We start from the raw sequence: 22,642 nt of genomic DNA on the forward strand, positions 1-22,642 counted from the left end.
TTAAAATCTTCATACGATGAATTCTTTAATTGACAATAGATTAAGTTGATAATTAAATAGTGGCCGATTATCTAACTAACAAACATAATCATGAAAATAATTCAGAGAATAAACAAATACCCAAAAAGCAATAAAACAATTAAAGCATAAGAAAGATCTCACAGTAGTGATGAATCAAAGCTTCATTAACCTTCAACTAGAAAAATAAGTTTAGTTCTTTATAGAGAGAAGAGAAAAGTTTAGATCTAGGTTTCTTTCTTTTTGTCCAATCCCAATCCTCCTTTTCCACAATAGATTCCTCCCTTAAATACCCTCTCTCTCTTCTCCTCTAGAGTTCTATTTAAAATAAAATAGTAATATCTAAAATATTAAATTCGTAATTACAAAATAACCAAAAATACAAAACACGTTGAACTAAAAACTACAGGTCCGTAGTTGACAGCACGCGCCCACGCCTTATCAACAAAGTTCTTCTGACGCTCATAATTTCTCCAAGAGAACAATCATCCTTAAACATCATCTTGTAGCTCAATTTTATCACCAATCAATAGAATTGCACCTACAAAAGTAAAACACAAGTAAATCACTATTATTAAGTGCAAAACATCGATATTAAGGGAAGTAAACAATGCAAAACTAGTGCATAAATTGCATTCTAACAAATTCCCCCACACCAAGATGATGCTTGTCCTCAAGCATATAACTCAAGACTAATCCCAAATCTCCACTCAATTCTCATCTCAACTCATCCAAAAATAATTTTAAGCAAGCATACCTCAAGAATTTAAGTCGATCAACATTCGAGAGATAAGTATTTTAAAGCATAGAATCTCATAAGCTAGAATAAAAACATTCAACCACCAAGAAGATCCATTCAAAATTCAAGTGCAACAAGATTTAATAGCCCTCTTATTGACTTCACTCCATGCACTCAAAGTGTTTAGGGTGTCATTTATGCACTCAAATCAAATCAAAAAATGCTATTACCATAAGCTTGCTTATATATCACATTTTAATCCACAAAACATGAATTAAATGCAAAAATCTAAGGGTCTTAAAAAGGTTGTAACGGGGTTAAATGAAAAAGAAAAGTCTATGAAAGAAAAAAAAAAGATCAAAATGAGAAGAATGAACTCATTGAATGAACCTTATGATATCGAAACAAAAGAAACGAACCTTGCACAATTTCTACTCAAGTCACCAAGAATGTAAACATTTTTTTCTGATTTTTCTTTTCTTTTTTTTCTTTTTCCTTTTTTTTGTTTTGTTTTTTTTTTGTATCAAACAAAAGAAACGAACCTTGCACAATTTAATTCAAGCATAATGCTTGTTGATCTAATTGAGAAACTTTAATACAATGTAGAAAAAGCAACAAAATATATTCACACAATGAGTCCAAAAATCTCCTTAAATTGAGGCTCAAAAAGAAGAAAAATAGTTAAATAGACAGAGAGAATTAGATGGGTAATGGTTAAGGCTCAAACAAAGATAGCAAATAAAGGTCTTCAGGTAGAGAAAAAAAAAATGCGAGAATAGAAAAATGGAAAATGGTTTGCCCTTATCATTTTAATGCATAAAATCCTGTAATGCGGCTTCAACATGCATAACAAAGAAAGTTCTAGAATAAACAAACTAAGATTGATATTCACATAACAAAAATATTAGAGCAAAGTGGTTGCTCATATGCTCAAATCCTCACAAAGTTGGTAAAATTGCCATCAAATCATGCACACTCTTCAAATGAATCAACCATCAATGGTGGTTTGGAATGAGAAGAAGGTAAGAGTGATATATAAAAGGAAAGGTAAAAATGATAATAAGCGAGAAAGATGTATGTAGAAATAAAAAAAAATGAAAGATAAAATGTGAGTGATGAAAGAATATGGTAAAATAAAAATAGATATGAATAATTTGAGATAGATGGGAAAAAAGTAGTGAGAAAGAAAAGAAAAGAAAAATAATAATATATGAAGCATACTAACTCCAAAAGCATTTAAGGATGAGTAGAGTGAAAATAGATGAGTAGAGTGAAAATAATACTTCCAGACGTCAATAATGCAAAAATCCCTCCCCCACACCAAGAACTTACATTGTCCCCAATGTAAGATAATCAAAGCTCACATAAAAATTAAAGTGTAAGGATAAAAGATTAAAGGCAAAAACTTCCTTGAATTGTGAGCTTTGATCCTCATAACGTCTATGGGCTTGGCGGAAATGGCGGGATAAATCCCACACTCTCGAAGTATGCGGCCAAATTCTGCTCCATCTTGTTCAGCTTGTGCTCCATTTTCTCTAACTGAATGCTCAAAGGTGGTGCGGATGTAGAAGGAATAGTTGGCGGGGCAACAGTGTCGTCGTCAAACTCGTCATCAGAAGTAGCACCACTCCTAGCATAGAGCTTCTTTGGAGGTTGAGTGGGTCCTGGTTCAGTAAACTGAAATCTCCTCTCCTTGAATTCGACCACACCTGTTCTTTCAAACACAGACATATCAAAAAATTCATTTTTGTAAGCAGGATGCAAATCATTATTGTCAAGATCAAGCACACATAGGTTTATAGCTAACAGAGTAATGTATGGACCAAGAAATAAAGTCCTATACCATTTAAGCACACTTTAAAATTGATATGCTAACCAAAAACCTAAATTAGGCCTCACATCATTTAATATGCACCAGATAAAATAAAATTCAGTTTTAGAGAAAACTCTTGAGTGATCTTTCTTTCCTAAAAAATTATATGCTAAGAATCGATGCACACATTTCAAAACAGGATCACGTAAGAAAGAACTCTTGGATTTACTCGGGTCATAGGCATTGTGATCAACAGATAAATTACGTCAAAGACCATAAGGCTCAAAATTTTCGCTAAAGTCACAAGTTGTTCCTAAATATGCATCACTAGAAGAATAATCATCATCAATGAATCCTAAAGCTAGGTTAAAATCCGTGATAGATTGTGAAAAAATTCGTCCCATTAACCTAAACTTTATAACATCCGGAGTATGCAAAGTAAAATCATTCGATATATTAAATTGAAAAGTAGCATAGAACTCCCTAATCAACTCAACATAACCCAAACAATCAACATCAACAAACTTACGCAAACCAATTTTATCTATCAAAGAATCAAAATTATCCTTAACATTCAATTTTTCAAGAGTCGGGTAATGAATATACTTAGCTGAAAGTATTTTTCGCTTGGAAATATCTTTGTACCTTTATTTCTCTTGTTGAGTCGTGAATGCGAGGCACCCTCCGAGATTGGATTCCGCAAGTGGCAAAACACTCATGCCTTTTCCATGTTTCAATTTTTGTCTCACGGCTTGGCGTGAATCTGAAACTGTGTTCCATGGAACCGTAGTGGGAGCGGCAATCTTGGATTTCTTTGCGACGAGTTTCTTTTTAGACGTTGATGACTTGGAAGTTGATGCTTTCCTCTTCGGCATTGTTACAGTAATTTCACTCACGGGTTTCGATTCACGCAGCTGGAATGCAGGGCGTAGGCTGGTTGCAGATGATTGCTGCTCGCCTGGAGCTTGCGGGTACACGACTGCTGGTTCAGTTGCGTGCAAGTTGGTGCTGGTTGTGTTGCGCGCGGGCTGGGGATGATGCTGCTCAGGTTGCGCGCGGATGGTGAGATGCTTGGGCTGGTTGTCCGAGGGACGCTGAGATGCGCACTGACGGGAGATGCTTGCTTGATGGTCATGGGATGGTGGTGCTGCGAGACGCGGGATGTTGGTGCTGCGTGGTTGCTCGGTGAAGGCTGGATCTGCGCGCGCGCAGGATGGAGCTGGTTGCGCGCACGGCTGCTGCTGCTGCTGCGTGGGCTGGTGCGCGATGGTGGATTGCTGGTGTTGTGTGGCTGCTCGGTGAAGGCTGGAGCGGCTGGAGAAGAAAACAAATTCTGTGAATTAGGGATTTTGTGAACAATAATTTTTTTTTTGTTTTTTTATATAAATAAATAATATATATATAAAAGAAAGAAAAAAAAACCTTTTTTTTGTTTTTTTATTTTCAAATAAATAAATAATTTTTTTTTTCGTGATGAATCACTTTGAGACACTAAAAATTTCAGAAGTACTTTTTTAATAAGCACGTGGGCACGCCTTAAAATCATTTTACGTTAAAAATCACAAAAGTACTTATTAGGTAAGACGTGGGCACGCCTTGTCAAAAATTTTCTTCTGGCCAAAATAAGCAAAAACATTATTTTTTTTAAAAAATCTGAATCAAAATTAAAAGAAGATATAACAAAAAAAAACAAAATAAATAAATCATTTGGGTTGCCTCCCAAAAAACGCCTTTGTTTTATGTCTTTGGCTAGACACATTCATGCATTAATCTCCATAATTGGAACTCTTGAGAGCCACATCCTCCACATTATTCATCGAAAAACCTTCATAAAAAAATTTTAAGCGATGACCATTAACCTTAAAAACTTTGTCAGAGGTCGGACTCCGAATCTCAACTGCACCATGAGGAAAAACATTAGCAACAATAAAAGGTCCAACCCAGCAAGAACGTAATTTACCTGGAAAAAGCTTAAGCTTAGAATGAAAAAGAAGAACTTTTTGACCAACAGAGAACTCCTTTCTCAAAATCATTCTATCATGAAATGTCTTCGTCTTTTCCTTATAAAAAACTTCATCCGCTATAGGGTTAATAACATCCACAGAAAATACCGAATGTTCCTCACTAGGATATTTCATGGCATCATTCATATTGAATTCTATAACCTCTCCATCAAACTCCATAGTGAGAGTCCCTTTATGTACCTCCATTTTAGTCCTAGCAGTCTTAAGAAAAGGTCTTCCTAGAAAAATTGGGACATAATTAGAGGAGTTATCATCTTCCATATCAAGTACATAAAAATCAAAAGGAAAAACCAACTCATTAACTTGTACTAAGACATCTTCTAATGCCCCATCAGGATATGCATTAGACCTATCAGCTAGTTGAATTATTAACTCACTATCTAAAACACAAACAAAATATTTTCGAAAAACCAGGGCAAAAAAAAAAAAAAAAGAAGCAAAACTCACCTGTTTGAGCAAAAGCAGGAGCAATTTGGCATGACCCAACAGGCATCAATACTTTATGTTTCAATCGCCTCAAGTCAGGCTTATAGACCCAGTAATCCCCTGCATGCTCCACAAGATCATCACACCTGAACATCTCCACCATGGCCCCACAAGAACCCACAAAGACAACGTACACCGCCCGATCAACATCCGGTTTCACCCACCCACTCTCCACCGCTAGATTCGCCACCACGAGATTCACTTGCAACCTAAACACATCCCTCATCCCACCACCTGCATCTCCATCTCCTCGGCAGGGAACCCTAGCCACTATCACGTCGAGGTACCGGTAATCCTGCGCCGGCATGGGCATCTGCGGGCACGCCGGTGGGGCCCACTTGTGATCTTCACCAATCCACTCCGGGAAAAAGTCTTCCCACTTTTTATCCTCACCCACATGGTCGAAACGTACGTGAACAGTTTCGACATGCATGTCACCACGTACGCTATGATACTCATCATCATCATCATCATCATCATGGTTTATATTTACTAAACCAACTTTAATTTTGTGACCCTTGATGTGTTTTTGGATAATATCGAGCCATTTGGGTCTGTGTAATAAGTGGTTAGTATTATATTTATTATTTGGCTCGTAAGCCAAATGGGGTTGTTGTTTAGGTTTGAATGACAAAACGACGAGGAAAAGCGAGAAGGAGAGGAGAAGAAGAGAGATTATGAAGAGCTTTTGACTGAAATTTGTGGGTTTGTTAGAAGCAGATGGTGAAGATGATGATGAAGCTGCAGCCATTTGATCGAATTTTGCTTCACGTCTTTGTAGAAAGTTGAAAGATTTGTTTTGAGTCGACATTTTGTTTTAGGAAAATGATATTCGGCCACCACGAGAACATAACGAAGCCAGAAACGCATGTTTCCTCTGCCGTTTCAAAGTTTTAGATTTAAAAATTAAAAACAAATTTTACCATTAAAAAAATAATAAAAGCTAATGAAAAGAAATTAAAAAATCTAAATTATTATCCATCCCCTCACTCACCCCCTCTCTAACTCACCCGCTCTGTCTCTCTAATTCTTATCCCTCCTCTCAGTCACCCCCTCTCTGACTCACCCGCTCTATCTCTCTCAGTCTTACCCACGAAGCTCGTTCCCCTCACACTCACCCGCAAGCTCACTGTCAAAATTTTGGTCAGATCTCAGCTAAACACATCATCAAAACCGCAACGATGACGCTAGGCTCAGGAGGATCCAGTGTTGTGGGTCAGTTTCTTCTCTGATCTTGCCCCTTTTTGTTCAATCTGTTTATGCCCTTGATTGATTTATTCTCTTTGTTTTGGGTGGTTTTGTGCAGTCTTATGAACATTTTTTTTGGCATAAATGCATGCGGGTTGCTAAGTTTGATTGTTAATTAGACCTGATCCGCAATTCTATGCGTTTTTTAAATTTTTGATCGCGAAATTTAGTTAATTTAATTTAATAGTGTTAGATCATCATCACTATGAAATTAATAGTTAAAGAAATTCTTTTGATACAGCCTTTATGAAACCTTGTATGTGATACTTTGCTTATAAAAGTATTTGGATTGTTTTTTGTATTTATATTTTAAAATTACTAGAAACAAGTTATTTGAAGTGTGATACTTTGTGAAATGTTAAAACCTTATGATTTGGCTGTAATTTTGTTTTTGCTTATATATGTTTACGTTTGTTGGCTGTAAAGCATATATTGCTAATCCAGTAATTGCTGCTTGATTCTAAGGTTCTTTTACCTTATTATGCAAGGCAACAAAATTAGTCAAATTATGAATAAAATCTTTTACACTACACAAAAATTTATGCCATTTAGTGCACGTAAGAGAAAAGTTATTTGTATTATACATAACTTGATTGAAATGAAATAATATAATTGTAAAAATTAACAAAGTCAAATAAATTATACGCAACAATCTAAATCTTATAAATTCTTAAAAATGCCTACTCTTTGTATATGGTAAGGTAAGAATTTTGAGATCAGTCTTCAGTTTGACAAAAAAATTATATCCGAACTCATAGTCTTTCCTTAGTGAAGCAAAGAAATTCGTGACCAATAATGTGATCATATAACCAGTTAACCACTAGGTAAGTAAATTATGTATCATACATAAGTCAATAACTAGATTTTTTAAAAGTTAATTACAATATAATTGAATGACAACCTAATTTTCTCCTACCCATGTGAGCTAAGCGCTACATAAGAATGAGATTTTTTGAATAATAACAAAAAGTACAAGTAAATAAAATATATTTATTTAAGCTAAATGCTACATGAGAAGTTCCTTTTATATACTAGTCTCTGTCTCTCTTCCTCTCTCTCTTTCTCTCTCATACTAGTCTCTCTCTCTCTCTCTCTCTTAGGAGTATTTTATCGTACAATCTAGGTATTATTTTAAGTTCATTTTTTAAAAGATTGGAGAGTGGATCAAATTTAAATCGATTTTTTTAGCCTTTACCTCCCCTAAAATTCAAAATGTATTAACTAGCTAAATAAAATACTCGAAAATTGTTTGACTAAGTCATTGAGGCCATAATTTAAACACTGATAGATAGTTAAAAAGTTCCAATAAAATATGATCATCTAATGGTGTCTTTACAGTTTTGTAACCACAAACAGTACAATGTCTCTATCAAATGAAATGTTTCTACCCAAAATCAATTTCTTTTTTACTATATGGAATTAATCGATTTGGAATTGCGGATTTTTAATAGATATAATAGAATACCCCAAGTATTTTGATAGTATTCTAAAATTAATGTTGACTTAGCGCATGGCTTCGGGCGTCACTGTCATGAACTTGGTCAGTCTAACAAATATAATGTAACTCATGGTATCATCAAAATATGTGCAACCTCGCTTAGTAGAAACCAGATCAGATTAGGGCAAATGATCTCAATTGTCTTGGTCAAATCTTTTGTGACTTCATCAATAGATATAACATGTAGCCACGCCACAATTTTTTTTATTTTAATTGGAATGCTTAGAAGTCTGTTAAAGATTATAATGTCACCTAATTAAGAATAATATCAATTATTCTATTTTAATATAATATTTAATTAAATCATTGCCATTATTGTACTCAGTCATGGCTCATATGTGGATCCACTAATTGTTTCGCACCGTTGATTGATTGTGGGACGGTAAAGATTTGATTAAATTAATATTGGAATTGGTATGCGATCTCACTAAAGTTGACTTCTAAAATTGCATTCTCATTCATTCAGATTTAAAAAACAAGAATGATAATATGATAGTTACTATTTTTCGTTTGAAATATTATGTTTCTTCTGAAAGCTACAAATCTCATTTACATTTCCTAGTCAAAGACTTATTGAAATAAATTATTTATGCTATTAATTCAGTTAGTTAAGGATATACTTTAAAGTTTAAATGATATGACATTTAATCAACCAACGATACAACATATAGCGATTTAATATTAAGATATCTAAACAAAATGAGATGACAGGATCAGTACTCAACATATAATTTAATTTTAATATAACTTCTTTCATAAATATTGATACAATAATATTGTATCAATATCATGTCACTTGTTTTACTTTATTTACTTATTAGTTAACTCTTTTAGCACTTATACGTCACTCATAAACTCGTATATATTTTGTATGCATCAAATTGTTGGGATTAAAATTCATAGAGTTCAACTCTCGTGCACGAACTTAGGATTTATCTATTAAGTTTACTTGAATATGATTATATTGCCACATCAATAAAATTTACTATTTTAATTATTTTATATTGCCACATCAATAAACTAAAACGATGACATTTCATATGCTCAAAAAAGAAAAAACTTATGTAGGTCGAGTTCGCCATCTCATCATATTAAAAAGGCGTGTTCAACCCATAAGAATTTGCCATCTAAAAAGTTCAATGGGCTTTTGAAAAGCCTGGCTCGAGTCTGAGCCTGAGTGTTTCAGGTCGGACTCAGCCTAAGCTCGGGCATAAAACACAATAAATGCTCAAAAAAAATAAAAGAATAAATATTTTATTTTTAATTAAAATACACTTTTTAATATATGTTTAACATATCCAGAACATATATTTAAATTTTTAATTCTTTAACAGAACTTTTAATACCTAATCTAATAAGAAATTAAGTTTATAAATTATAAATTTATAGAATTCAATGAAAAAGGTTTAAAAAAATTAAAGTATAAATATGAGGTTTTACAATTAAAGTATCAAATGGTGGCAAAATGGGCGGCCAAAAAGTGCGCCAAATCAAAATTATTCAAAATTCCTCTCTTCAATTCCCTTTTTATTTTATGTACCGCTGATATAAAATTAGCACAAAAACATTCTGAAATCGAAAGCTTGGAACGAATCTCACACCTCTCACCTTCTCTTTCTCGCATTTCGCATTCCTCTTTGCCTCTCTCTCTCTCTCTCTCACACACACACACACACACACATAAATGTTAACCTCACCAGTCCTCACAAATAAGCCGTTTGCTTTTATCACTTGCCTGGGCAATCATCTCCAAAAATGAAACAACTGAAATTCAAATGGGATATTTATTTTTCTCTCCAGATTCTTTTCTCTGAAATAATGTTAAAACAATTTTTTTTTTGTTTTTTTTGTATAATTTCAGCAAAGGTCCAGATCGCTCAAGGCCTAATTTCATCTCAAGGTTTGTCTTTTTCCTCTTGATTGCCTTTCGTCATTGGTTTCTCATGTGACATTACTTTACTTTAATTCCTTGCTTATTGTAAATTTATTCACTGTTTCTACATTATAAGTTACTGTCTTTGATTACTTTTATTAAAAATTATGGTATATGAATAATAATAATATTGGCTTGTTTGCATAATTGTCTTCGATATTGACTGTATTTACAAGATTCTCTGTGACATATTTCTTATTGTGATTGTTTAATTAGTCTCGATTGTAATTTTTACAAGATTTGATGAATGTTAAAATTTAAGTACCAATTTAAATTTGTACACCAAGTGTTTGTTATAATGCCATGCGTTATCTTCAATAGATTTTTTTTTTCCTTTAACACGTAGTATAAGCCTGAAAATATTTTTTATTTTTTTTCCAAGATGCAGTTTTTGATAAAGAATAAAACAAATGATTGAGACTGTTTCGATGCTAATTTTACAAATTAGCGCATATTATGCTACTTCATCTCAAGCAACCTATGATGATAGCTAATATTGATGCAATATTCTGTCATGCCTGCGGATTCAACTTGCTAAGATTTTGGTTATGCCTTCAGGTTCAAGCATTGTTGCTGATTATGTGAGCTGTTGAGAGCTTTAGTATTGAGCATGGCTGCTTTAGATTCAATTTGAGCAAATGTAATTGTTTCCTTTTAAAAAAAAATTACATTTTCAGAAACTGTTATAAAGATTGTCAGCAGTATTATTTCGTATTAATGTCAACTTCTCATTTACATATCTTAACTAAAGCTTTAATTTCTTTTAATTTCTCCATCCTTCAGGGGAGGATTTGATGATTTGCTATTGTGTGAGAAGAAAGCCAAGAAGCAGATGTAGAGGGTTGTTATTGTTTGGGAATTATTTTTCAGTGGGGACAATTTCATAAAAGTAATTTAATAATGGATCAATTTTATAAATTTTCTTTTGTAGTCAGGGCGAACTGATATGTTACAATTCAAAATATTAGCGAAACGATTTTCTTCTCTCTCAAATCATGCTCACCACTCTCAATCGAAAAAACATAGTCCTCTGCTCTGACTTCTCAGTTCTCACCCTTAATAACACAGCTCTTTTTTTGTACTCCATCGAAAATTCATAAAATAATGATAATGAGACTATTATTGAATATTTTTAAAATATGAAAAAGCATTAAGAACAAGTGTAAGAATATTTTTACTGATATCAATGAGTATTAAACTTTAAACAATTATTTTCACTAATTCTTTTATTATAATATTGTCCCCAATGAATTAATTTCCTGGATCACCTCTATTTGAATTTTATTTTTTTACTATTTTTTTCTCATTGTTAAATTTTCACATATGTAACTTTCAAGTACAAAATCCCTTTTTTTCTCTTTTTTTTTTTCTTAATCTTGTTTAATAAGAACTGAAGTTAATCTTAAATGTTAATTGTTCGTTTTGACAAACATAGTTCTATGTGTATGTGACTTTTAATTTCTGTTATTCCCTTTTTTCAGATGTAACCTTGAACATTATTATAACATATTGTGGTTTTTTCTTATATTAAAAGTTTGGAGGTGGTCAAATGGGTAAATTTTCCAATAATTTTCCAACGTGTCTATGAATCTTGTGTCGGCTCTTCATAATCTTTATCAAATTCTCAATAATTTTTATCTTATCTGATATAATATTAAAAGCTTGAACTCCTATAGAACTCTCGATGAATTTCTTTCTATTTCTTGGAGTTCACTTATACGTGACAGATGTAAAATTTAAACCCTAAGGGTGTGTTTGGTTGTAGTATTAAGGGGGTATTAAATTACTATTTGTATTAAGTTAATACCAATACCATGTTTGGAAAAACATGATACTGTATAAAGGTACTGTAGCTAATGCGGCAACTGCCGCATTAGCTTACCTTTTTTTTTTTTTTTTTTTTTTCTCTTTTCCTTCTTTGGCAGCTTGCGTTTCTTTTTTTTTTTTTCCTTCTTCTTTCTTTTTCATTTACTTTTTGTTTTAATTTTTGTTTTTGCTTATAATAATAATAAAAATAAAGATAACTTTTTAATTTAATATAATATTATATAAAATTTTTATTTTTAAATTATAATTTAATATAAATTAATAAATATATAATTTTTTATTCAATAATATTATATTATATTATATTTTTATTTTTATATTATAATTTATTAATAAATTTATAATATAATATAACTAATAATAAATATTTAAATATGAACAAATTTGAATAATATTAATTTAAAATTAATAAGAATATAAATATTAATATAATAAAATATAAAATTTAAATTAATTACAAAAAAATTAATACAGTACAGTGTAGTGCCAAACATTGTACAGTATTATTATAATACAATGCTAATACAATACAGCACAATACAATACATCAGCATTAAAATAATGCAATACAGTATAATACAATACAGTGTACCAAACGCACCCTAATATCAATGAAAATATGTATTATCCCAAGTAATTAAATGGGACCGTTTTGCTAGGAAACAGACAAGAAACGACAGTGAATACATTTTACACCAAATTTCTTAAAAAGAAATTGATAAAATAGGATGCCTGCGTTCCAAGAGTGCTTTCTTAAAAATAGATACACAAAAATATTTTAAAGTTTTTTTATAAGGGGAAAAAAAACCTTATTAATATGATGCATGCATTTCAAGAGTGTGCTTTCTTATAAATTGTTGTTATGAAAATAATAATAATAATAAATTAAGATTTGAATTTGAATGACTAATTAATTAATTAAACTAGTAGTAGGTAAACCCATGTTATTAATTTTTTTTTTAATTTTATATTATAAGTTCTGATTACATTCCTCAAATCTGTTGAAAGTTATGCACTTAACACAACTGAAGAAAAATTGAGTTTGATATATTGATTGATTGCACAAATATGGTCTATATAGAGTAGACGGACCCGTTGGGAGACATTTTGATAGTGAGGGTCTGAGGATGGGTTTGTGTTTTTCCAATTGAGTTTGATTATATTGATTTCACAAATATTCATGTCTTGTTTTTGGTTGGTGCATACTTTTAATTAGGGATGGCAATGGATTGGATCTGATCCAAGATTTATGTGATCCAAATCCAATCGGATTGAATTTGAATCGGTTTAAAATAGATTTGGATCAGATTTGGATATCGATGTGCGGATCTAAGACAGATCTAGAGCAGATCTAGATCTATCTTAATATCTAAATCCATATCCATATCCACTCATCTTTTAATTTTATTTTATTTTAAAAGTTTCTTAACAATTGTGAAATTATAATGATAATAAATTTTATTCATAACATATTAGTAGTATTTACTATCCATTTAAACTCTCAAAACTTAAATGTTAGTTTTGTAAATTTAAAGGTCAGCCAACCCCAAAGCATGTACATGCAATATTCAAATTGCAAGTCAAGTAATATAACATGGCAATTTATTTTATTATATTGGCCAAATAATTTTTAAGGAATATAGTTATTCATATATTTAGTCAAATATGGTCATAATAAAAATAATAAAGGACTGAATATAAATCATATTTAATTTATATGTCATTATCTAATGTTGTAGGAATGAGGGTAGGTGTATCGTGGATATTAGAATGATGAAGGAGACAATAGAATATTAGATTGATCTTACTCCTGCAATTACTTCGGAATGATATTTTATTATCTTTCTTATTTGTTGTTTTGGTGTAAAAGTATAAGCTACAATATTTATTATATTTTTGAGAAAATTATATAATTTATTTGTTATCAATACATTTTAGCCTTCAATTTTCAATCTAAAAAATTATTACTTTTTTATTACTAAATTTTAGAATTCATGACGGATCTAGAGCAGATTTGGATTTTAATTTTTTTTTTCGGATTTGGAGCAGATATAGATATTTATTTCTTTTTTAGATCTGGATATGGAGCGAAAAATGTGGATTCATGACAGATCTGGAGCAGATACGGATCTTAATTTTTATTATGGATTTGGATCTAAAGCAAAGTAGATCCAATCCATATCTGTACCATTGCCATCCCTACTTTTAATGACTTTGTTTTGCGGTTCTTGTGTTGTATGTACATATTGTTTCCTTTTCTGTCACTATATTCTTACAAGGACTTTTTTGATAGAATAAAATTATGTCAGTAACATGGTCTGTGACAAAAATTATTCTGTCAAAAAAAAAAACTCAATTTTGTAGTGGTTCCAAATAATGGTTTAGTTTCTTTCTTCCTCGTTTTGTCAATAATTGATTCTATTCCTGGTTAAAACAAGTTCTTTACTTCTCTAAAAATGTGCATAATTTCCCCACTTATAGAAGTGTCAAGATATTTTTGACTTTCTTTTTTTTTAAGGACTAATACTAATTTATTGTTTGGTTATAAGTACTAGAAATCAAACAGGAGAAAATAATTGAGTGTTTTTTTGTTAACTTAAAAATACGTATTATAAATGTTACTCATACAAATGCATATTACTATTCAAAATAATAAAAATTTTGCATTGGAAACAATTTTGAAAAAAAAAAAAGTTTTTAATGGAGAAAGGAATTGTGGAGGGAAAGTTTGATAGAAGATGCACACTAGCTAGTTTTGGAATTATGTATACCGTCAGTCATTTTTTTTTAAAAAAATGAAAATAATTTGATCAGCCACCAGAGTTTTACTTCAGTGATTTTCTCAATACGACGTATGGTCCTTAGAACCTTATCATGATGCATGTATATTCTAAGCTTCATGACATCATATTAAAAACGTATTGCTAAGGTAATTTGAAATTCGTTTTATCCAATGAATGTTACATTTACTGGTATGTTTAATATTTTGTTTTGGTTAAAAATTTTGCTATCTAAGAGCTAATAACTGAATTTGACTCATTTTTATGTAAATTTTATAGACCCACCGATTCACCATTTTTTTTAATGTTATGATCATTGTAGGCATGTTATATTTTAAATTATGACTCCATGCAAAATCAAAATTTAAATTTCACCATCTTTTATAGGATTTGATTATGATAATCAAATAACACAATAAACAAACACAAGGTAAAAAATTTTACATGGTTCGACATATTAATTAATATGCCTACATCCACGGATGGTGATATTAATTAATGAAAAAGTGTATAAATAACAATAAGCTCTCATGTGCGCCAAAAAGAAAAAAAAAAGAAAGAAAGAAAAAAAGAAACACCAAAATCAACACTCAAAATCAATCAATCCCCAGCAGTTTGGCCTCACAAGAGCTCTCTCTGTGTTGTGCTTTCCCTCATTCATTCTCTTTACAAATACAAGGCTCGCAAAAAAAAAAAAAAAACAAAACAAAACATACATAACAGATTAAAAAAGCACGCGGCGCGCCCGTCCCCCAATTCCTGCTTTGCGACGCTGAAAAATATCGCTTTCCCCAAAAAAAAAACAAATGAATCAGTTACAGAAATATATCTAATTTTAATGGACATTGTTAAATTAATGAAGAAGAGTAGAGAGCAAACGAGAAGGGAAGCGTATACAAATTATAATTACTAACCAGAGTTATTAGCACCATTACATATATATATCCCTGCTGAATCCCCCCTCCTCTGTTCACCATTCGTTTCTAAAATGGATTAAAAAATAACTACTAATTAATTTTAATTAAAATAGAGTGAGCACGCAATGCATGCAAGAGATCTAGAAAGCAATTACCCGTGGCGGTGGCCCTGGGTGATTGTAATTGACTAATTGCAGCCGCGCTCTTTCAAGCAATGGAGATTTTGGGAATGTGGCGTATCTTAGGCCAGTCGTCTCCTGTCTCCTCTCTGTAACGTTCTTGTAAAATAGGACATTCCCCAAAAATCTCCAAATTCTGGAGCGTTGACTTCTGAAGAAGGTGATCGGGCAGTGCTTTTAATTTAGGGCATCTCAAAATAGTCAACCTAGAAAGACGCGGCATGATTATGATTTCTCCCTTCATTGCAGTCCCGAAATCCCACTCTTCCAATTCTTTTATAAAACGAAATTCCAGCTGTTTCAATTTGGGAAAGGCAATAACTGAGGAGCCATCCGTATCACTTTCTACCCCCAGAAATTCGTTACCCACTCTTTTCACACCCAACATTCCGCCAATAAGAAGACCTTCAAGGGATGGCAATTTTCCCAAAGGAGGCAAATGCTCGCAATTTCTCCACCAGAAGAGAGATAAATCCTTTAAGTTGGTTAACGACATGAACCAATTTATGGGGACAACATTCCTCCTCCCTCTGTATCCATTTATCCGTAATTTCTTTAAATTAGGAGGTGGTCCCAAGGCTTCAAGAAGCCGTTCATCTTCATCCTCCTCATTCTCCCTCCTCCCAGCTAGTTCTTCATCTCCATCTCTTAAATGATCAAAATAAAGTTCCAACTCAACGAGATATTTCTTTTTCTCAAGTTCAGCCCTTCTAGCCTCCCCCGCATCTGACACACCACCCAGCCCACGTATACTACATTGTCGAAGGAGGTTAAGCTTTTTAAGAGACCCAAGGCTACATGCTCTATCATACCCTCCCCCCACAACAAACTTTGTCACTTCCCGAAGACTGATTAATTCCCCAATCCCTACCGGCAAGTATCTTAAACAATCAGTGTCTTCATTGTGTAAATACATCAGCTTTCTTAACTTCCCAATCCCTCGAGGTAATTCTCTGAGATTTTCACATTCATCAACATTTAAACGTTCTAAATTATATAACTCACACAACGTCTCGGGTAATTTTTCTATCTTCTTTTGACCTTTCAAATTAAGGTATTTCAAATGCAACAATTTTTCTATATTTGTTGGAATTTTCTTGATGTCATTCACACTTGACTGCCTATCACCCGCCTTTAATTTTAATGCCCTTAAACAAGTTAATTTTTCAAATAATTGAGGTAGGACTTCACTAGACCATGAATATTCATCACTTTTAACTAAGAGGCTACGCAATCCTCGCAATCCTTTAACATTACCCCAAATGGAGATCGGAACCGAAGCCCCCCTACGTAGAGTTAACAGTAAATGAAGGATTTTTTTCTCCCCGAAAGAGCTAATAGCTAACTCTTCACCACTATGAATTTCTACTGTTAAACATTTATTACTACATAAATATTGGGCAAAGTCGTGCACGATATCGTGCATTTTGCAATTAGAGATTTCACCATCATCACCTTTGTCAAAATCCTGAAAGAATGAACGGTTAGCTAAGATGTTGAAATACTCATCACCAATATCCTCCATCTCGTTGCCTCCTTTCTCACTAAGATAACCTTGTGCCATCCATAGTTCAATTAACTTATGCTTCCGTATTTCATAGTCTTTCGGAAAGACGGCACAATATGAGAAACAACGCTTTACCTTGGAGGGTAATTCTTTGTAACTCAACAATAGAGGGGCTAAAAGGCCTTTCTCAATTGCTTCTAGTTCCCATATCTCACTCTCTAAGATATTTTGCCATTCTTTTTCAGTGTTTTTAGACCGCAAGAGACTAGCAATTGTCTTTGCAGCTAAAGGTAAGCCCTTGCACTTTTTTACAATTTCTCTACCAATTTTTTCTAAATTTTCACGTTTTCCTATGGTCTTACCAGAAATTGCCAACGACTGAAACACCGACCAGCATTCCATTTCAGACAATACATTGACAGAGATAACATGAGTTGATCCCATAATACGGGCAACTGTTTCTTTACGTGTGGTAATTAAAATTTTACTTCCATGGAGACCATTCTTTAAACATTTGTAGAATGGTTCCCACTTATAGTAATCTTCATTCCACACGTCGTCTAAGACAAGAAGAAATTTCTTCCCGGCAACACATTCTTGAATATGTTGCATGAGAGATTGAAACTCTACAAGGTCTTTGGCAGAACCTGGCTTCAGAGACTCAATGATTGCTCTGGCGATCCTGAACTCATCAAATGGCTCTGACACACAGACCCATGTTCTTTTGTCAAAATTTCTTTCAACATCACCGTTGTTGTAGGCAAATTGAGCAAGAGTTGTTTTGCCTATGCCCCCCATCCCAACAAGTGAGATGATACAGGGGCCTTTCTGTTCTTTACTACTCTCACATAACAACCTATTAACGAGTTCGTTCTTCTCTTTTTCTCTACCAAATATCTCGGACTCATCAATTGAGGAGATGCTTGGCACTCGTTGATCCGCTCTCTCATTAGTAACATTCACAACAAAACCAAACATGTCTTTCTGTTTGGCAATATCATCAAGAGTTTCGTTGATTTCTTTTATCTTCAGAGCAATGTCACGACGTAAGACAAGTGGTTTGCAGGCAAAGCAAGATGCAGTAGGAAAGAAGGAACATACCTTCTTGTTAGGAACGAGAGCATCATTCTCGTGATCATCCACTCCGTCGATTTGCAGTTTGAGCCTTGCAGTGTTCCACTCACCCAACAAGTCTTCCATGTCGTAACATGCGTCTCTGAGTTGATCGAGCCAGAGTCTGACAGTTTCCTCCTTCACTTGCCTTTTCTCTGCATCATGGAGCACAGCTTCAATGACGCGGAGACTGCTGGTCAGCTTCTTCACTTCCTTTCCGACACCCGTTACTAGCCTCACTTGTTCCTTCGCCTCTTCAACAGCCATTGAAGTCAGCTGCTCCAAGATAGGGGAAAGGATCGCATCAACCATGGTGAAAAAGAAAAAAGAGAGAGAGAAGAAATTGATGGTGAATTGTTGCAAAAGTAAGTAGCTAATGCTGAAAGAAATGAAGGAGCTGATAAAGTGGTGAAAACGTTGCCGTATTCTTTCAATTCTTATAGTACTGCAAGCAAAATTCTAATTTAGAAATATTTCATTTCAGCCCCTTGTGAAAGAAGCTACTGTTATTATTATTACTTTTCTTTTTTTTAATACCAGCAAAGAGTGAAAATGACGTACAGTTATGGACAGGAAATAATATATTGTTAGGTCCTACATCGGCGATTCACGCGGTATATGAAACTGACAAAGTTTTCCCTGATCACTTTTTAAATAATTGAACAAGTTGTTGGATAATATTTGTGATCGTGTCGTCATATTGAGATTTGGAAATATTTGCTTTATATGTGTATTATTAGCTTAGAAATACCTTGACCATCTCTTTCTTATCTTCTTCTTCTTCTTTTTTTTTTTAAATTTGACTCGTTTGCATAATTAGTTGAAAGGAAAGAATGAACATACTAATAAACTAGGAAAACGCTGCCACATAATATTTTAAGATTCATATCGAACCACTTTATTTTGGTTTTGTCATTTTAGCAGATGTCTGATAGTGGGAGTTTAGAGTTTAATCTCTAACTTTGCTTGTGAAGTGTGAAAAATCAAATAATCTTTTCAACTCGTTTTTCAACAAAAATAGATAACAATTCATCATCAGTTATTTCTCATTATGTATAAAATGATCAATCTAGAGTTGGATATTCGCATATTTTTCTATTTCTAATCATTTCAAAATATAATACGAACTTTAAAAAAAAAATCAAATTGTAATAAAGTGACATAAATATTAAAAAATGAAAATAAAAAGTCAAAAATGTAATGCGGAAAAAAGACAAAACCTTTTGTTTGCTCTATTCATGGCATCTAAATATGAGAAATGATGGGTTGATTGTCATTGTGAACAACCATATAATTGCAACACGTGAATACCATCAAAGTCATAATAATTCATGGACCCATGCATCCTCTGTTTTTCTAATTATTCCCCGTAGAAGGCTAAAGTTTAAACAATAATATTGTTTTAAATATCTCAATAACAACATGTCCAACAAATCAGTTTGACATGACATAATTAATGAAGAGTACTAAATGAAACAACAATGAGAAAGCTTAATTAAGCCAAACAATTTTGATTATTAACTCTCTAGTCTCTCTTGCACCATTCCAGTTATCCTCTGATCGATCACACAATCTAATGCATAATCTATTCATTTAATTAATCAATTTGAATATATATATTAGAGTGAGCTGGTAAGTAATTTACAACCCTTCAAACTTAAGTGAACAGTAATAGGAATATATATTTTATTACCTAATAATATTAGAATCTTAAGATGCAGTTGCTATTATTTTTGTTTGGTGTTCTTTGTTTTTTAATGATGAAGCAATCTAAAATTTTTATTTTCACTTGAAAACTAATTAATTACTTCTAATTTATAAAATAAAAATAAAAATAATTATAATTAAGTACACTCTTAATATTTGAGCTATTGTTATTTCATTTCAAAATAAGTTATTGTTATTATTATCTTTCTTTTTTCTTTTTAATTTTTTTTTTACCAGTGTGGACTGGAAAATATTGTCAGGTCCTACATCCGCGATTCACGCAGTATATGAACTTGACAAAGGTTGTTAAATAATCCCAATATACTATCTCTTTTCAATAATTGAACTACTGAACAAGTTGTTGTATATAATATACGAGCCTTACTATGTTACAGTTTTATGTGTGTAATAGCCCATGACCTGATAAATAATTTATTAAGAGAAGTAAAAATTTAATGATTGTATAAATAATTCGGTAACAGAATTCTTTTCATCCGTTAGTTATTAATCGCTTGCAGATGACTTGCTGAAATTGTAAATATGTTGAACAGTGTTTGACTGTGAAGTGTGAAAAATTAAATAATCTTTACTATTAGTTTTGCAATAACAATAAACAACAAATCATTGTTAATTATTTCTTATTTATTATGTATAAATTGATCTATCCAGAGCTGGATATTTACATATTCTTCTATTTTTGATCATTTTGAAATTTAATAGAATTTTTTTTAAAAAAATCAATTTGTAATAAAGTGTCATAGATATTAAAAAATGAATGTTAAGGTCATTATTTATAGAGTTGGCATTTTATGACAAGTCTAGTTAAATTGGAAGTTTATTTATTGCATATCTTGTAATAGAGATTAATTTATTAATTCCCTAATTTAGTGAGATTCTAATTTATTAGGAATATTTGTTTCCTAATTTAATTAGATGTCTATTTTAGCAAGTCAATTAATGGTAGGATTCTATAATTGGCGCATGAGATTTATTTAGAGCAAGAAGTTAGTTCAAATAGGAAGTCTTAAGTTTGGTAAATCTATAGGTTGTAATATCTCAACTTAGTGAATTGTTTTTCATCTGGGCGTGGCCTCGTGGATGTAGGATTGATTAATCTGAACCACGTAAAAATCTCCGTGTCATTTATTTTCTGCATTTTATTGTATTTTTTGAAAAATTAATATTTTTTATGCGGATGAACACTAACCGTAAACAGTAAACGTGAACAACAACCGTGAACAGTTGCGGTAAACAGTACCATAAACAATACTTTCAAAAAAATTAATTAAATAATTAATTTTTAATTGTCTACATCTATTTTCGATACATCTAAATTCCTTTCAATGAAAATAGAAAGTCAAAATTGTAATGCTCAAAAAAGACAAAACCTTTTTTTTTTCTTTTTCACGGCATATAAATATGTTGTTACAGGTAATGGAATTTATACCCCACAAAGGGAAATTTCTTCCACAAATGATATGAGAATGTCGGGTGAAACATGTGAATGGGAAACTGCCGTACGATTGCAGCATGTGAACACTTGAATTTCTTTTTGACAAAGCACAATGATAACTTACAGGTACTGCAATATTGCATGAAGATTCCTGGAAGTAGCCTGCAGCTCAAATTAATAATTTTCTTTTGGACAAAACCAACAATAATTTTCAAACCTGGAAGATACTCATTAAAAGATGGATCTTCATCATTTTTTTCCTCCCCACAACCCACCCACTAAAAACTTTATTCATTTAGTGTAACTTTTTAGTTTTGTTAGAAGATACTTAGAACTGCCGATATCTTCCAATTATTGTTTTAAAAATCTCAGTTGGCATGCCCAATTAACAAATCAGTAGTCTTTGTTCGACTTATTTAAAACAAAAAACAAAAAAATCACACATTGGTTTGATGAGAGATGAAAAGAAAAAGGAACACACTTACGATCATCATTGCAGACGATATACACTACTACTCCACCAAGTAAATCTTGAGACGTGCTTTTTCTAATTAGCCAACTTTTTTTTTTAGGGATAAAAAGAGACCGTCTCTTTTTCTTTTTCTTTTTTCATTATTCATAGTGGGAGACAATGGTGGGGGCCTAGGGATGAAAGTAAAATTAAAAATTAAACGTGAATTATGTGGTAAAAGTATTTAAATTAGATAGTTGTAACTTAAAAGTTATAATATTAAAGTGTTTGGTTAATATTAGTTGTTGTAACTTAAAAGATATATTCATATAATTTTTCAGTTGTATAATAAAAAATTTATTATATTTTTAATAATTTTATTAAAATTATTATTTAAATTTTATATTCATTATATTATTAAGTTTTATTTTATAATTACAGATTATGGGATGTAAAGGAGTTTGGGAGCTGTAGCCTTTAGTTGGCTTAGGGAGATGTTAAAGTTTTGAGAAATGCTTAGAAATTTATTTTATAATTTGTTTTAAAGTTTATTTTATAATTTATTTATAACGTATATAATACGCTCTCAATTTTATTACTATAAAGTTGAATCTATTTTATTTACTTTATAATTTTTTTATTCGGGTTCACTGACCGTGTACTACAGCTAGATTCTAAAAACAAAAAATGAAAATATAGTCTAGAGAAATAACATCGAACAGACTCTAACTTATCATCTTCACATCATCATTTTGAATTTCTTTAATTAATTCTTTTCATTTTACTCTTCAATAATAAATGTCACTTCAACTCGTGTGTGTACATAATATAGGATAGAAAAATAATCACTGTACGATTAATAATTCCTCAGCTTGAGCGTCTTCTTCCTTTCTGTACAATGAGCTTCTTTAACAATCACTGAAGCAGCCTTTCTCACCAACCTAGCTCC

The 22,642-nt window shown here is 31.9% G+C and overlaps 2 protein-coding genes and 2 long non-coding RNA genes across 7 annotated transcripts; 1 reads left to right on the top strand and 3 right to left on the bottom strand.

Moving 5' to 3' along the window:
- Positions 1-167: 167 nt before the first annotated feature.
- On the bottom strand, positions 168-3,922 carry LOC127902133 (uncharacterized). Its single transcript, XR_008054670.1, has 2 exons — positions 3,216-3,922; positions 168-2,466 (listed from the first exon to the last, which is right to left on the bottom strand). It is a non-coding gene; the product is annotated as an uncharacterized LOC127902133 (long non-coding RNA).
- A 765-nt stretch (positions 3,923-4,687) lies between these two features.
- On the bottom strand, positions 4,688-6,289 carry LOC127902596 (putative UDP-glucuronate:xylan alpha-glucuronosyltransferase 4). Its single transcript, XM_052442144.1, has one exon. It carries the CDS (start codon positions 5,889-5,891, stop codon positions 4,971-4,973), a length of 921 nt encoding a protein of 306 aa, XP_052298104.1. The 5' UTR covers positions 5,892-6,289; the 3' UTR covers positions 4,688-4,970.
- Positions 6,290-9,292: 3,003 nt separating this feature from the next.
- Positions 9,293-10,509, top strand: LOC127902597 (uncharacterized). The gene is made up of 2 exons (XR_008055013.1): positions 9,293-9,726; positions 10,318-10,509. It is a non-coding gene; the product is annotated as an uncharacterized LOC127902597 (long non-coding RNA).
- Positions 10,510-15,071: 4,562 nt separating this feature from the next.
- On the bottom strand, positions 15,072-18,606 carry LOC127902728 (putative disease resistance protein RGA3). 4 transcript variants are annotated; one of them, XM_052442637.1, is made up of 3 exons: positions 15,439-18,606; positions 15,281-15,349; positions 15,072-15,151 (listed from the first exon to the last, which is right to left on the bottom strand). In XM_052442637.1, the coding sequence occupies exon 1, from the start codon at positions 18,392-18,394 to the stop codon at positions 15,491-15,493; it is 2,904 nt and encodes a 967-aa protein (XP_052298597.1). In that variant the 5' UTR covers positions 18,395-18,606; the 3' UTR covers positions 15,072-15,151; positions 15,281-15,349; positions 15,439-15,490. The 4 variants fall into 4 exon arrangements, with proteins under 4 accessions (XP_052298597.1, XP_052298598.1, XP_052298599.1 ...); XM_052442638.1 differs by having other exon boundaries at positions 15,092-15,151; positions 15,281-15,332; XM_052442639.1 differs by lacking the exon at positions 15,072-15,151 and having other exon boundaries at positions 15,247-15,332.
- Positions 18,607-22,642: the final 4,036 nt, after the last annotated feature.

Source organism: Citrus sinensis, chromosome 5 (genome assembly GCF_022201045.2).
Source record: "Citrus sinensis cultivar Valencia sweet orange chromosome 5, DVS_A1.0, whole genome shotgun sequence".
Classification (NCBI taxonomy): domain Eukaryota; kingdom Viridiplantae; phylum Streptophyta; class Magnoliopsida; order Sapindales; family Rutaceae; genus Citrus; species Citrus sinensis.